Below are 17,487 nucleotides of genomic sequence, written 5' to 3' on the forward strand. Positions count from 1 at the left end.
TCTTCTGTCCCCCCAGAGAAGGACAGTAAGCAGATGGACTCCTATGGCAGGAAAATGTGCAATACGTCTGCTTCCTACATGAAAATTGCAAGTGCCTCACCCCTTCTCGGGCGATATGACTGATCTCTTTGGGACTCCCTCTCAAGGTTCACTGAAAAGCTCCCTAAAGAAGACCGGCAGGACTTCAATGAAACACTTCTTGAAGGTGGGCTTGTAGCCAATCAAATCATTAGTGCGGCAGCGGATGCCTCAGACCACGCCGCTCATGGTTACTCCCATGGCGTCTGTTCTCGGCGCTCAGCCTGGCTGCGACTAACAGGCCTTAAACCTGATGCGCAGAAGAAGATTTTAAACGTACCTTTTAACGGCTCTTCCTTGTAAGGGGCTCACGCCGAAGACCAAATGAATAAAATGAAGACAGAAATGGATACTGTCAAGACTTTTGGGCTGGAGAAGCGCAAAGAATATCGGAAGCGCTTTCTTCAGGGCGACGAACGTTCCTTTCAGCAGAGGGTTCAAACCCCTCAATGGTCCTCCCAGAGCCAGCAGAGGCCCCAATTCCAACAGAGGGGTCGTGGCAGAGGATGAGGGAACACCAAGCAGCAGCAGTCCATCACGAAGCAGCCTCCCAAACAGTGAGGCCTTTCTTCCTCCGCGCCCGTTCTCCACTCCGGTAGGAGGAAGTATCGTTTTTCACCTGGAAGATTGGGAAACCATAACAAGAGACAAATGGGTGCTGAATATTGTACAGCATGGTTACTTGCTAAGGTTCAAGTCTCCACCTCCGCAAGTGCCCCCGCAATTGAAGCACCTTCCTCAACTTCAAAATCGGCTTTTACAGGACGAAGTAGCTATTCTCCTCTCCAAGAAGGCCATAGAGGAAGTCCCACCTCTCCAAAGATATCAGGGAGTATACTCCCGCTACTTTATAGTTAAAAAGCGAGGAGTAACCAAAGAGTACAGACCTATCCTCGACCTGCGCCTGCTGAACAGGTTTATCAGAAAGGAAAATTTCAGAATGCTAGCCTTGCATCAAATCTTTCCGCACCTTCACCAGGGAGAGTGGATGTGTGCCATCGAACTGCAGGACGCCTACTTCCACATTCCTGTCTCAGTGAAACATCAAATTCCTCAGGTTTCAGGTCTCTCGTCACCACTACCAGTACAGAGTGCTTCCGTTCGGCCTCAAATCCGCCCCACGGACATTCTCCAAGTGCATGGCGGTGGTAGCTGCCTTCCTCTGCAGGCGGAAGATCTTCGTCTATCCGCATCTAGACGACTGGCTCCTGAAAAGTTAAACACCTGTGCTACTCCAGAGCCATCTCTTGTACTGCCTCAACCTGCTGCAGTCCTTGGGGTTGCAAGTCAACTACACTAAGTCGGTCCTCAACCCCACTCAGCGGATACACTATCTGGGTGTCTACCTGGACTCCACAGAGGCAAGGGTGTGTCCTTCGGAGGAGCCGTTATCAATGCTTCTCAAGTGCCACACTCTTCTCGACACTGCATTTTCCCACAGCCAGGCAAGTGTCTGAACTACTGGGATCGATGGCCTCGTGCATCTACATTGTACCCAATGCACGCCTTCACATGCGACCTTTACAACAGGCGCTAGAGGATCAATGGTCTCAGAGGTCAGGTCGCTGGGAAGATCGTATCTCTCTCCACCAAGCTGCCAGGGACTCGATCAAGGTGGATGAAACGTCCTCACCTGCTCCAAGGAGTCCTTTTTCATCAGATGCCTCCAACGCAGACAGTGATCACAGATGCCTCAATGCAAGGCTGGGGGGCTCATATGGACCAGCTTCAGGTACAAGGTCTCTGGTCCGAGACAGAAAGAAGTTATCACATCAACTTCTTGGAACTACGGGCGGTCCATCTGGCGCTCAAATCCCTGTACCAGTCTCTTCAATCCAACCACATTCAGATTCAGACAGACAATACAACTATGTTCTATCTGAACAAGCAAGGAGGTACCAGGTCACAAGTCCGGTCTCTGGAAGCCCAATCCATTTGGCATTGGCTGCTGGCGAGAGGCCTTTCAATCATCGCAGTCCACCTGCCAGGAACCCTGAACGTGCAGGCAGACGGCCTCAGCAGAGACTTCGTAGAAGCGCATGACTGGGTGCTCAACGACGACGTCGCTCAGGAGGTCTTGCCGGACATCGATTTGTTCGCGGACGTGGAAAACAAGAAATGCCCCGTCTTCGCCTCCAGGTTCCCCCAGCAGGGATCACCGGGGAATGTACTTTTGATCAGCTGGTCGCAGACACTGCTGTATGCTTTTCCTCCTCTCCCTCTCATCCCGGCGGTCATACAGACGTTCTACAGGACCAACACCAGAATGATCCTGATAGCACCGGAGTGGCCATGCCAGTGGTGGTACCCGGATCGCCTTCAACTGTCAGAGGTGCCACACCGGAGGTTGCCCTTCCTCCCGGACTTACTGACCAAGAACCAGGGGAGAGTGTTCCATCCCAATCTCCCCTATCTCCGGCTGCATGGCTCCTGAAGTCATCCAGTACGGACATCTAGACCTTTTGGCTGATGGTATGAATGTTCTTCGAGAAGCAAAGTGGCCCTCCACTAGAAAGTCTTATGCCTTCAAGTGGAAGAGGTTTTACATTTGGTGTAGGGACAATGCTCTTGATCCGACTCAAGGTCAAGAGCAAGTGATCCTTCCATACTTACTGCACTTGGCAAGGTCTGGTCTAAAGTACTCCTCCATCAGGGTCCACTTAGCTGCTATCACAGCTTACAGAAAGTCCCCTACCCAGACCTCATTCTTTCAACTGCCTGTAGTCAAATACTTCCTAGAGGGGCTTAAAGTGTTTCCACCAGTGAGGTCTCCTTCTCCTCCAAGTTGATGGGTGCTCCTTTTGAGCCTATCCATAAGGCATCTTTACAGCATTTGACTTGGAAGGCTGCTTTCTTAGTAGCCATCACTTCAGCTCGCAGGGTAAGTGAGATTCAGGCCCTGTGCTGCAAGAAGCCTTACACTGTTTTCCACGCCAATAGAGTGGTGCTGCGGACTCATCCGAGCTTCCTGCCCAAGGTGGTCTCGGATTTTCACATAAATCAGGTTATCACGTTGCCCGCTTTCTTTCCTCAACCAACCACTCCCCCGGAGAGAGCCTTTCATTCTCTAGACCTCCAGAGGGTATTGAAGTTTTACCTTGCTAAAACCTTTTCGCTTAGTCTGACCGGCTCTTTGCCAATTATGGTTTAACAAATACGGGGCTGGCTGCTTCCAGAATATCTATTTCTAGATGGATTGTTTCCTGTATAGCCTTGTCTTACCAACTAGCCCACAAGGTTCTGCCGGGCAGACCAAGAGCACACTCTACCAGAGGGAAAGCTTCTACTACAGCTCTCCTTCGCAACGTTCCTATATCTGAAATTTGCAAACGCGGCTACATGGCGCTCGATTCATACCTTTACACGCCATTACTGCCTAGATTCAGATGCACAGGCCGATGCCCAGGTGGGGCAGGCCTCTTTGAGGAATTTATTTGCATAACTGCTGTTTGAATGTGTTTTTACTTCATGTTCTATATGCTCTTTGGGTATGGGCTTGCTACTCTATTCATAGATTGACTATTGAGTATCCCCTGGATGAGGAGAATTAGTTACCTGTAATCCTAGTTCTCATCCATGGGTATACTCTTCAAAGCCATAAGCGACCCACCCACCTCCCCGGACGAGCATTCTCTTCAAGTTATTGTTTATTGATTGCAGAACTACTCAGGTGCATGTGCACCGTCAAAAAGAACTGACCTAACTGTCACCTGTGGTGCATCATGGGAGCACGGTGTCTCCTACAGGTCTTAAAGGCATGGTACCCCTACTCTAATGCCTTAGAGGCAAGGTGTCAGTTTTCTTTGTTTTCTTGATACTCTGCTGCAGCCTATAGGCAAATGCCTGCAGTTACAAGTTTGCTTTATGGCAATAAAGCATTGTTGTGAGACAATTGGTTTAGTGCTTCCTTTTTTCCTTATGGGTTAGGGGTACTACAATGCAAACCTATGTAATTTCAGCATTTTTTGCCATGTTTGAAACATTTTAGGCTGCATGTATATGTTTTCACATATGTATATATATGTATTTTCTATATGCTCCGGGATCCCGCACATGGGCGGGGATTATTCATAGATTATGACATTGATGAGCATACCCCTGGATGAGAACTAGGATTACAGGTTCGTAACTAATCCTTCTGCTCACTTCAGCAGACCGCATTCAGTGTCTGGGAAATATTCTGCAGCACTGCAGCTTCAGATCTCACAGGCTCTAAATCGGTGGCCCCAGAGGCCATGTCTGATTTTGTTTTTGTTTTTTACTGCCTCGCTTGAGAAAGTGAGAGAGATTTGTGTAAGCACTGCTCCCTTATGTCTTGCAATATGCATATTTTTATCTTTTCCGACAGCAACTGCTATTTTTGGGTGCATATGTATTTACTGTTCTTGATCTTCTGGAGGACATGGCTGTCTCTGTATGTAGCCGTGCTTTATCATCAGCCTTTTAGGCCTTGTGAGAAGTACAATCCACACAAGATGATGGACGGAATGTTGCACAATGGCAAAACATTCACCCCCAGTCACAGATCTGGGTTTAATCCATCGTTATTTTGCTCACCACGCCACCCCAGTTCAGACATGGCCATATGCAAATCAGTCTTGACCCTGTGCCTCATGGGAACAGTCCAGCCCGAACTGCCAAGCCAGGTCTTCCCTGGACCCGAACCAAGCATCCTAGGACCGGTTTCGGGGTTTCACCCCTCTTCAGCCAAGGTAGCTTGACTCCAGTGGCGTAGTGAGCACGGGACCCACGTCTGGGCAAACCCTTCCCACATAGGGCGAACAGCAAAACACACAAGATGATGGACGGAATGTTGCAGAATGGCAAAACCGTGCTCTCCATGCCACTGGAATCAAGCTATCCTGGCTGAAGAGGGGTGAAACCCCGAAACCGGTCCTAGGATGCTTGTTTCCAGTCCAGGGAGAACCTGGTTTGGCGGTTCGGGCTGGACTGTTCCCATGAGGCACAGGGTCAAGACTGATTTGCATATGGCTGGGTTCAAACTGGAACGGCATGGTGAGCAAAAAAACGATGGATTTAGGCCCAGATCTCTGTAATGGGGTGAATGTATGACATTGTTCTACATTCTGTCCATCAACTGTTGTTTTTTCAGAAGTACAATCCAACCATTTTTTTTTTTTTATAGAAAAAAATTGTTCTGGCCATCTCCTTTCTCCATCCAGAGTATGTGAGGTGAGTGGTGTAGATATTAAGGTGAATATGTAGTTAATTGAAAGACTTTCTACCATTAGCACCTAGGAAGAAGATGGAGGATGCTATAACTATTTTAACAGGGGGCTTATCTCAGCAAACCAGAACAAGTAAAAAGTGCATTTAGAGCACAATTTCGGCAAAAAGGCTGTGTGGTGAAATAAAGCTAATCTATGATTACGTGATTTGGGCAAGCAAGGTAGCTGTGTTTGACCTCAGGTGACTCTCAGGATTCACTCTGTGCCATTAAGTCAGAATGATTAGATTAGTATCTCTTTCTGACATCAAGTCTTAATGCTTTTCCCTTAGTTCATATCGGATAAGATTAGAGCAGAGGTGACAAGCAGAACCCGTATTTTATTTCTGGCAGCTTTACATGGTGTGATGAGATCCCAGAATGAGGGCAGAAAAGCACTGCTCAACAATTGTTTTTATGTAAAGGGAGATTTATCGGTTTCACAATGTGTTGAGCCAAGGGATTCCGACCAGGTTCCCTGTGATTCCTGGTGGGCAGCTGCAGTCATTAGGCCACGTGATCACCTCTCCTGAAAACTCACTTTGTTTTGCGTGGGGCATGGGACTCGAGTTTTGAATAAATGAAGGAAAAAAACACCCTTGTACAATCTAAGCAGAAAAATTACACAGAGCCCTTTGCCATGACAAACGTTTGTAAAAGTTGAATTTATTCGGAAATCCATCTGTTGTGGCTCAGATTTCTATATTTTAAACAAAAAATGATTCTAGAGAATGCAGCAACTATGTGGAATTCATATGCAAAAATACTTCACTGCTATTACTAACCTCCTTCCGCCCATTAAAATTAAAAAGTGTTTCCATTTCTTTCTGAATGGTGGGTGCCGTTTTTAAAAGCTTTCTCTTCTGATTCTCATCACCCCCATCAGCCCGTCTCTTTATTTCAATAAAGTTAAAAGCAACTGGAACATTAGAAACTGCCTTCTCATACAGATATCTGCTATTCCTAATAAATGTGATTTTGTACCCTTGCAATCCTGTTTCCCCACATGAGGTCAGCAGACAGTGTGAACTGGTAAAAGGCGCGAGGAAACTAAAACCCTACAAAAATGCACAGTCCTTTTTTTCACGGCCAAGGCAAAAACGCATACATACATATGACACAAACATCCACCCCAACCGCCTTCCGCCCAGCGCCAACAATGATTTCCTCCACTTTCCTGATCCATGAGGGTGATTGCTGATCACAGTGGGCCACCGGATGGGTGCTCCAATTAGCTTGTGCAGGCCAGGCGGGAGTTTGCAGTTCAAAATGCCCTGCAGTGCCTCCGGCCCAGCTGCTTCCAGTAATGCTGGGCCGCTCGTGACTGGCAGTTATGTGTACAGAGGAACACGTCCACACCTTCTGACAATGCTTGAAGTTGGTAGTGGCCCGACCACGACACAAGCGCGTCAAATGCAGGACTTCAGTTCAGTGCGAGGTCGTTGAAGAAAGGCTGCTACGCACTTATCTGCTCTACGACATTATGGGAAGTTTGTTCTGAACTTTCCCAGCCTGCCTCAGCCATGAGCCCTCCCTCAGCCACGATTATCCAATAGAAATGGCACGTGAAGGGCAAGCATGCACTGCTGACATCAAGAACGTGATGATGATTCACGTTCAACATGCCTGGACCAGGGTGAGCCAGCGTGGGAAGACATTTCAAGCAGAGGCCAAGTGGGACAGGTAAACTTTTGTTAATAATTATCGGGCCTGCCGCCCAGGGGACAAACAATCTTATAGACCCGGCCCTGTAAAATAAGTGCCGGTGCTGAGCACCGGAAAGCACCGGCACAAATTAAGCACTGCAAGTACGGGATTGGATCGCTCTCTTCAGGACACAACCACTAAAAATCCTCTAACGGAGGAAGTCTAGTTTCTGGGGTTTTCTGAAAACAAACAACCAAAACAGTATGACTTTCAGAGACCATGTCCCATCCCCTTTTTTAGACCATCTGTGAGGAAAGATAGATCACTTGTGAGCTGAATGTGAAACCTTAACAATGCTCTACATCTTTTAAGTCACTTTCTAGAATTGAGCAAAAATCCCGACTCTTCCATTTAAAAAAAAAAAAAAAAAAAACTGACAAGTCAAAACAGTAGGGAGTTCCATGGAAGAAAGTTTAGCAACACCTTTTCAAAATGTTGATGGAGTAGGTAACAAAAAATCAAGAACTTGGTGTTAGATTCTGATCTCAGATTGAACAAATACACCCAAGCATTTTACTATTTGGGTAATCATTCTTTGCTGGAGGGGGGATACATGCTTTGTGCACGGGATTTGGGAGATTACATTTTTTGTGTCCCAATTCACAACTGACCTTACATGAGGATAATGTTTAGAAGCAATAAATTCAACCTTTGCATGCCACTCTTGGTATTTGCCTAGCCTCCCTGACATTCATCTTGCATCATTGCCATTTGGATGGTGTTCAAATGAGTACATTACTAAGACAGTCATTAGAACAATAGCACAGAACAAGAGCCACACTTTTTATCCATACCAACTAGGAGCGGGAATAAAATATTGGCTCACTAGCTAGGTATTTTTAATATATTTTCACCACTCCACTAACACTGCACTACACATTTCTTCACAAAAAAAGTGCTCCTACGTAGTTCTGCAAGTCGCAGCACGCCCCAAACAACAGCTGGGTGAGTGAGGGGACTCAAAAAAAGAATGTTCTTTTCTTTGGACAGGGGTCTTGTTTTTTTGCGCATTCAGCGGAATCCCCATTCCCTTGGTTAGGTTTTTGGATCTGACACTTAGATTTTTCGTGAATCTACATGTACATTGGAGGGTGAACCTAACCAGTACCTCCATCCCCCATTTTTTGATTGTTTTAATATATATATGTTCGAGGCATATGAGCTGCAGATTATACACTGGACATAGATCGCCATCTGGTGTTGGGCCCGGATGTTTGCAGTTTGTTTTTCCTCTTGGAAAGTCTTTGGAAGTCACGAGTTCGGTGACGACTCCTCTGGTTGGTATTGCGCATGGGCTTCGGCTCCATCCTCAGATAGTTTTTTTCGCCATCGGGCTCGGATGTAAAACTTCGCGCTCCGGTTCCGAACTTCCCAGTTCACCGATCGACGCACAAATCCTCGCTCATCGAGTTTCTTCAAAGACATAAATCCTCTTATTCATCTTCTCTTCGGCACTTCTTCGATTCCGGTGGTCGGCGGCCTTTGGGCCTATTCCGGCTCCGGTCTCGGCTGATGGAAAGAACTCCCTTCAAGAAGTGCCCTCGATGTGGGTCCAAGTTTCCCCACACCGATCTTCATGAGGTGTGCAACCTCTGCCTCTCCCCAGAACACGAGGCCCGAAACTGTCCCACCTGCAAGTCTTTTCGCTCAAAAAAGACCATTCGAGATCGACGGGCTAGACGCAACATGGCGCACTCCTCGACCTCCGCTCTAGTCGACATCTTCGGGGACGACGTCGGAGCTCCGGGACAGCAGGACATCGAACAGGAGGACGACTACCTCGTCAGCGCTTTCGAGGCTGACGACTCCGATGTGGAGGACATCACTCCGGCGCAGCGGGTCGTGAGTACAATTCCCCCTCCCACGCCGATACCGAAAAAGGCTTCGGTCACACCTTCGCCTCCGGGCCTAGGCAAGACCAAGGACACTGCTTCTCACACCCCACCTTCGGGCACGGTAAAGAAGCCTAGTAAGCCTTCCGGCAGCTCGGGCTTGAGCCAGCCGACCACAGGTGCCGAGAAACACCCTTCGGCACCGAAGAAAAAATCGGCCTCCACACCGAATCCGACACCGAAGCCTTCGGGGTCGAAACCTGCCACTCCGGTGCCGACAAAACATCACAAGACCCTCGACACCGACACTCCCGTGCCGAGAACTTCTTTGGCACCGACCAAGAAAACAGAGGTTCCAAGGAAGCACGGCTTCGATAAACCTAAAAAAACCGTCGGCACCGAAACCTTCGGCGCCGGCCGAACAACCAGTGTCACGGGAGCTTTTCACACCGGATCCTTTGCAAAAAACTCTCACCAAAGATCCAAAGACTGGACACTTGACATTGTCTTCAAAAAAGAGACACTTGGACAAGCCAGCTCCACCTCCAAAGAGAAAGGACATTGCTACCTCTCCTTTCAGGGTGCCCTCCACCTCCACCCTCTCCACCTCCACCCCCTCCACCTCATCGTTCCCCCACCTTGTCCCCTGTCCCAGACGATTTGGGGGACCCTTACTATGATCCAGCAGATGTGCCACAAGATCCCACTCCTACTGGATCCCCAGACCCATGGGATGATTATAACAATCTGGACATCCCAGATGTCCCACAGGATGACCTTTACCCATCTAGGCCATCCCCTCCTGAAGATTCCTTGGGTTTTCACCACTTGTTACAACGGGCGGCACACTACCACGCGGTGGAGCTACACACCGATCCAGTGGAGGAAGACTTCCTCCTAGACACCTTCGATGATACACATAGGTCTACTGCCATTCTGCCTATGTTAAAGGGCGTAATTAAACATGCCCCTGAGGTTTTCAAGGACCCACTCAGGGCCAGGGTCCTCAACCCTCGACTAGAAAAGAAGTACAAAGCCGCCCCTACAGACCCTTCTTACATTAAGGGCCCTGCACCATTGGATTCCCTAGTGGTATCTACAGCCAGGAAGCGCTCAAATTCTCAGGCGTCAGGCGAAGTGCCCCCGCCAGACAAAGAGTCCAAGCTCCTAGATGCGTCGGGGAAGCGCACTGCGTCACAAGCGGCCAATATATGGCGTATTGCCAATACGCAAGCACTCTTGGCCCGGTACGACAGGGTGCACTATGAGGAGCTAGAATCCATCATGCACCATCTCCCTGAAAAGTACAAGACTAGGGCTAATGAACTTATTCAGGAGGGGAAAACAATAACCAATACCTCAATACGATGTGCCCTAGATGCGGCAGATACGGCCTCCAGGGCCATAAACACCAGTGTCCTTCTCAGTCGCCATGCCTGGCTCAGGGTTTCCGGGTTTAAACCAGAGGTTCAAGCCTCTACTAAATCACCCGTTCGACCAAGATCATCTATTTGGCCCTAAAGTAGATGAAGCCCTGGAAAAAATGAAGAAGGATACGGACATGGCGAAATCTATGGGAGCCCTACAAACAGACTCCCAGACGCTCCTTTCGCCGCTCTTCCTTTCGGGGCACGGGTAGAGGCTACTCATCAGACTGTGCATCCACGTCCTATAAATCCCCCCCTCAGTCTACCTTCAATAAAGGTTATCAAAGAGGCCGATACAGAGGCAATAATAATAAGGGCAGAGGCAAAACAAATACCGCCCGCTCTGCCACACCTCCCGCCCAATGACTTTCCCCCGCTCCCTCCAGACCATTCCACTCCGGTCGGAGGCAGACTACAGCATTTCCTTCACGTCTGGGAGACAATCACCTCAGACAAATGGGTGACGCAAATTATTCAGTCAGGGTATTGCCTGGAATTAACATCAACACCCCCCAACATTCCACCCAGGCACCGCCCTATGTCGCAAGAACATACGGTGCTACTAACACAAGAGGTAATCTCCCTCCTACAAAAAGGAGCAATAGAGCAGGTCCCCATAAATCAACTAAATGTAGGGGTCTACTCACTGTACTTTCTGATTCCAAAAACAGACGAGACCTTAAGACCTATCTTAGATCTCAGACCTCTAAACACTTACATTTATTTGGACCATTTTCACATGGTAACCCTCCAACAGGTTCTTCCACTTCTCTCCCAGAACGATTTTCTCACCACTCTGGACTTGAAAGACGCATACTTTCACATCCCAGTACACCGCTCTCACAGAAAGTACCTCAGGTTTGTGGTAGACGGACAACACTACCAGTTCAAGGTTCTCCCGTTCGGGGTAACAACAGCACCAAGGGTGTTCACCAAGTGCCTCGCAGTAGTGGCTGCACACCTTAGAAGACAGCACATTCACGTCTTTCCTTATCTAGACGATTGGCTGATAAAAGCCACGTCCTACCAACAATGTGTGCGACATACCGCCGCTACGGTACAACTCCTTCACCAGCTAGGTTTCACGGTGAACCATCAAAAATCCCACCTGGTACCCTCGCACACAAAACAGTATCTCGGTGCCATCATAGACACCTCCAAAGCCATAGCCTATCCCAATCCTGCCAGGATTGCAAAAATACAGGCGCTGCGTCAAAAATTCCTATCTCAACACTCTCTCCCAGCAAGAGTGTTTATGCAGCTCATAGGGATGATGGCCTCTTGCATCTTTATAGTGCCGCATGCAAGACTCCAAATGCGTCCACTCCAAGAGTGCTTGGCGCGCCAATGGAACCAGGCCCAGGGAAAACTGACGGATCTGGTGTTGGTAGACGGTCGCACCCATCGCTCCAAACCTTTCCAGAGGTTGACCGTTCCTGGACCCGGTCCCACAAATAATCCTAACAGCAGATGCATCGCTCTCCGGCTGGGGAGCTCATCTGTTACATCTCACAGCACAGGGCACGTGGACGCCGCAACAGAAGTTACTCTACATCAACCATCTGGAGTTACTGGCGATCTTCCTCGCCCTGAAATCCTTCCAGGCGCAGATCTCAGGCAAGGCAGTCCTCATTGGCACAGACCACATGACTGCCATGTACTACATTCAAAAACAGGGAGGCACACACTCTCCACAGCTCTCTGTTAGCACAGAGCATATGGAGATGGGCAATTCCGCAAAAGATTTTCCTCCTAGCCCAACACGTCCCAGGAGTACAAAACGCCGTGGCAGATCTGCTGAGCAGGCAGACACAGCAGATCCACGAGTGGGAACTTCACCCACAAGTTCATCACCCGTTCTTTCAGAAGTGGGGGCATCCACACATAGACCTATTCGCCACCCACGAAAACAAAAAATGCCCAAGCTTCGCCGCCAGATATCCACACCGTTGTCCGAAGGTAATGCGATATGGATGAACTGGTCAAACAAATTTGCATACGCTTTTCCACCTCTCCCACTAATTCCATTAGTGGTGCGAAAGCTACAGCAGCATTCCCTAACTCTGATCCTGGTAGCTCCAACATGGGCCAGACAACCGTGGTACACCACACTGCTGGAACTCTCAGTAGTACCACACCAAAAGCTACGCCTCTCACCATGCCTCCTAACCCAGAACCATGGAGAGATCAGGCACCCGGACCCAGCTCAACTCAACCTTGCGATCTGGCTCCTGAGGTCCTAGAATTTGGATATCTTAACCTTCCCCCTGATAGCATGGACATTATCAGGGAAGCTAGGCGCCCTACTACTAGGGTGTGCTACGCAGCAAAGTGGAAAAGATTTGTTGTTTACTACCACAACAACACAATCAATCCTTTAAATGTATCCATACAACACATTATATGTTATTTACTCCATTTGCAAAGGTGTAACCTAGCATATACTTCCATTCGGTTACACCTCGCGGCAATTGCGGCCTATTTACAAAATAGGCAGCACCTCTCACTTTTCAAAGTACCTGCCATCAAGGCCTTTATGGAAGGCCTCAAAAGAGTGATTCCACCCAGAGTGCCACCCTCACCTGTTTGGAACTTGAATGTAGTTCTCACACGGTTAATGGGACCCCCTTTCGAACCATTACATAAGTGTGAGCTGCAATTTCTCACATGGAAAACAGCTGTTCGAGGCATATGAGCTGCAGATTGTACACTTAGCATAGGTCGCCATCTGGTGTTGGGCCCGGATGTTTGCAGTTTGTTTTTCTTCTTGGACCGTCTTTGGAAGTCACGAGTTTGGTGACTCCTCCTTCGGTCCGTACTGCGCATGGGCTTCGGCTCCATCCTCAGATTGTTTTTTTCCGCCATCGGGCTCGGATGTGATCCTTCGTACTCCGGCTTCGAACTTCTACGGTTCCAGCCTCGACGGAAAATCCTCGATTCTTCGAGTTCCTTCATCATCTTCATCTCTCGAAGCGGCACTTTTTCCATCCCGTACATCGACACCGGCCTTCGGGCCCTCCGCGACTCCGGTCCCGGCCGATGGAAAGGACTCCGTTTAAAAAGTGCCCAAAATGTGGGTCTAAATTTCCCCACACCGACCTCCATCAGGTGTGTAACCTTTGCCTCTCTCCGGAACACGAGGCTCGAGACTGCCCCGCCTGCAAGTCTTTTCGATCGAAGAAAACGATCCGAGATCGAAAGGCTCGACGCACCATGGCGCACTCATCCTCGACAGTTCCACCGGACATCTTCGGAGACGACGCCAAAGCTTCGGGGCAGACACACACCGAACTGGGAGAAGACATCGTCAGCGCTTCCGAGGCCGACGACTCCGACCTGGAGGACGTAACACCAGGACAGCGGGCCGTGAGTACAATGCCCCCTCCCAGCCCCGCACCGAAAACCAAAGAGACTCCGGTTACTCCCTCGCCTGCCGGCCTGGGCAAAACCAAAACCAAAGCCTCGATCACCCCACCTTCGGGCCCGGTGTCGAAGCACTCAAAGTCTCACGGCAGCTCGGGATCGAGCCAGCCGACGCCCGGTGCCGATAAACACCACTCGGCACCGAAGCCTGCAAAATCCAGCTCGACTCCGAAACCACCGGTGCCGAAGCCTGGACACTCGGCGCCGACCAAACACAAACAGAAATCGGTCGGCACCGACGCTCCGGCGCCGAAACAGCATTCGACGCCGAAACACACGGAGACCTCCAAAAAGCAGGGCGTACACAGAACATCGAAACCTCCGGTTCCGAAATCGCCGGTGCCGACAGACGACTCGGCGCCATTGGCTCTGTTTACACCAGACCCTTTACAAAAGACTTTGTCCAGAGATCCAAAGACTGGCCTTTTGACTGTGATTACTAAGAAGCGTCGCCTTGAGGCTCCGGCTCCTCCTCCTCCACCCAAAAAGAGGGACTCAGCTACTTCTCCCCTTAGAGTACCCTCCCCACTGCCACCCCCCCCTCCCACCACCACCCCCTCCACCTTTACCTCACTACGATCCGGCCCCATCCCCAGACCCGGATGACGGGGACCCGGACAATGACCCAGGGGACGCCCCAATGGATCCCACTCCACCAGGGACCCCAGATCCATGGGAGGATTATAATAACCCTGATGTACCCAATGTACCTCAAGACGACCTATACCCATCAAGGCCGTCTCCTCCAGAGGACTCTTTAGGGTTTCACCATTTAGTGCAGAGAGCAGCACACTACCATGGGGTGGACATGCACACGGAACCAGTGGAAGAAGACTTCCTACTGGATACATTTGATTTACAAGATCGTTCCACTGCTATTTTACCCATGCTTAAGGGTGTCACCAAGCACGCTACAGAGGTATTCAAAGACCCTGTCAGAGCCAGAGTACTAAACCCTAGAATAGAGAAGAAGTACAAGGCGGCACCCACAGACCCTGCATACATCAAGGGCCCTGCTCCTCTAGATTCCCTAGTTGTCTCCACAGCTAGAAAGAGGGCTAACTCCCAATCCTCAGGAGATGCCCCACCACCAGACAAGGAATCTAAACTTCTGGACGCGTCTGGTAAACGCACCGCCTACCAGGCTGCAAACATGTGGCGCATTGCAAATACACAAGCACTGCTTGCGCGATATGATAGAGCACACTATGATGAATTAGAGGCTCTTATGCAGCACCTTCCAGAGAAATACAAACGCCAAGCTCATGACCTGATACAGGAGGGCAAACTAATCACAAACACCTCCATTAAGTGTGCCCTCGATGCAGCAGACACTGCTTCTAGAGCCATAAACACCAGTGTCCTGCTTCGACGCCATGCCTGGCTCAGGATATCAGGGTTCAAGCCTGAGGTCCAGACATCAATACTTAATCACACCTTTGACCAGCAAACACTCTTTGGCCCAAAGGTAGACGAAGCGCTCGAAAAAATGAAGAAAGATACAGACACAGCGAAGTCTATGGGAGCGCTCCAGACCCAAGCCTCTAAGCGTTCCTTTCGACGCTCGTCCTTTCGTGGCACAGGTAGAGGCTCCTCCACCGATAATGCCTCTACCTCCTACAAATCCCCTCCTCAAAATACCTTTTCAAAGGGCAACCAAAGAGGTGGTTACAGAGGCAACAACAATAAGGGCAGGGGCAAAACCAACAATACCCGTTCTGCCACCCCACCCGCACAATGACTCCCCTTCGCTCCCCCCAGACCATTCCACTCCGGTCGGGGGCAGACTACAAGATTTTATCCACGTATGGGAGTCCATAACATCGGACAAATGGGTGACCCAAATCATTCGGTCAGGGTACTGCCTCGAGCTAACATCTACCCCACCCAATATCCCACCAAGGCACCGTCCAATGTCCCAAGAGCATTCCACACTGCTCAAACAAGAGGTACTCTCGCTCCTCCAGAAACACGCCATAGAGCAGGTACCCGACAATCAACGAAATCTAGGGGTCTACTCCCTATATTTCTTAATCCCAAAGAAAGACGAGACCCTCAGACCCATTCTGGATCTCCGGCCTCTAAATGCCTACATACATTCAGACCACTTTCACATGGTCACCTTACAACAAGTCCTCCCACTCCTCTGCCAGGGAGACTTTCTCACAACACTGGATCTGAAAGACGCGTACTTTCACATTCCAATACACCCCTCTCACAGAAAATACCTCAGGTTCGTGGTGGACGGGCAACATTACCAATTCAAGGTTCTCCCCTTCGGGGTCACCACTGCACCACGGGTGTTTACCAAATGCCTAGCAGTAGTAGCAGCACACCTCAGACGTCAACATGTTCACGTCTTCCCTTACTTAGACGACTGGCTCATAAAAGCCGCGTCCTACCACCAATGCGTGCAACATACAAACAGCACCATCCAACTGCTTCATCAGCTAGGCTTCACGGTGAACTACCAAAAGTCCCACCTCATACCATCTCACACAAAGCAATATCTCGGGGCCACCATAGACACCTCAAAAGGTATTGCCTATCCAAACTCAGCCAGAATCACAAGCATTCTAGCCTTACGCAAAATATTCCTTCCTCAACACTCTCTACCAGCAAGAGTGTTTATGAAGCTCATAGGGATGATGGCGTCTTGCATCTTCATAGTGCCCCATGCAAGACTCCACATGCGTCCACTTCAGGAGTGCCTAGCACAACAGTGGAACCAGGCCCAGGGTCAGCTGACGGATCTGGTGTTGGTGGACGGCCGCACACATCACTCTCTGCAGTGGTGGAACACCACAAACCTTTCCAAGGGACGGCCGTTCCTGGACCCGGTTCCCCAAGTGACTCTAACAGCGGACGCATCGCTCTCCGGCTGGGGAGCGCACCTCTTACACCTCACAATGCAAGGTCTATGGACGCCACAGCAAAAAACGCTCCACATCAACCATCTGGAGCTTTTGGCGATCTTTCTAGCCCTAAAATCTTTCCAAAAGCAGATTTCAGGCAAAGCAGTCCTCATTCGCACAGACAACATGACTGCGATGTATTATATACAGAAACAGGGGGGGACACACCCTCCCCAGCTCTCCCGCTTAGCCCAGAGCATATGGAGATGGGCAATTCCCCAAAACATTTTTCTCCTGGCACAACATGTTCCAGGCGTACAAAACACCATAGCAGATCTGCTCAGCAGACAGACTCAACAACTACACGAATGGGAACTGCATCCACAAGTTCTTCACCCATTCTTCCGACAGTGGGGGCATCCTCAAATAGACCTCTTCGCCACCCACGAAAACAAAAAATGCCCAAGCTTCGCCGCCAGATACCCACACCCATTGTCCAAGGGCAATGCGATATGGATGAACTGGTCAGGCAGATTTGCATACGCCTTTCCACCTCTCCCACTAATTCCATTAGTGGTCAGGAAACTACAACAGCACTCCCTCACACTCATTCTGGTAGCTCCGACGTGGGCCAGACAGCCGTGGTACACCACGCTACTACAACTATCAGTGGTACCACATCAAAAACTGCACCTTTCCCCATGCCTCCTAACCCAGAACCATGGAGAAATCAGGCACCCGGACCCAGCTCAGCTCAACCTGGCGATCTGGCTCCTGAAATCTTAGAATTCGGGTACCTTAACCTTCCCCCTGATTGCATGAACATCATCATGGAAGCCAGACGTCCTACCACTAGAGCATGCTATGCCGCAAAGTGGAAAAGATTTGTAATGTACTGCCGTAACAATACAATCAACCCTCTAGATGCATCCATACAA

The 17,487-nt window shown here is 49.6% G+C and overlaps 2 protein-coding genes across 2 annotated transcripts in view; both read left to right on the forward strand.

Annotated features, from left to right (window-relative positions):
* The window catches only part of INTS6 (integrator complex subunit 6), a 487,951-nt gene that overhangs the window by 403,681 nt on the left and 66,783 nt on the right, over positions 1 to 17,487 (forward strand). The window lies entirely within an intron of this gene.
* Positions 13,934 to 15,435, forward strand: LOC146802209 (uncharacterized). The gene has a single exon (XM_085620657.1). The coding sequence runs from the start codon at positions 14,335 to 14,337 to the stop codon at positions 15,433 to 15,435; it is 1,101 nt and encodes a 366-aa protein (XP_085476783.1). The 5' UTR covers positions 13,934 to 14,334.

Source organism: Triturus cristatus, chromosome 8 (genome assembly GCF_964204655.1).
Source record: "Triturus cristatus chromosome 8, aTriCri1.1, whole genome shotgun sequence".
Lineage (NCBI taxonomy): Eukaryota > Metazoa > Chordata > Amphibia > Caudata > Salamandridae > Triturus > Triturus cristatus.

Coding starts and splice junctions, on each gene's coding strand:
- LOC146802209 (XM_085620657.1), top strand. CDS start 14,335: ATGGATCCCACTCCACCAGGGACCCCAGATCCATGGGAGGATTATAAT.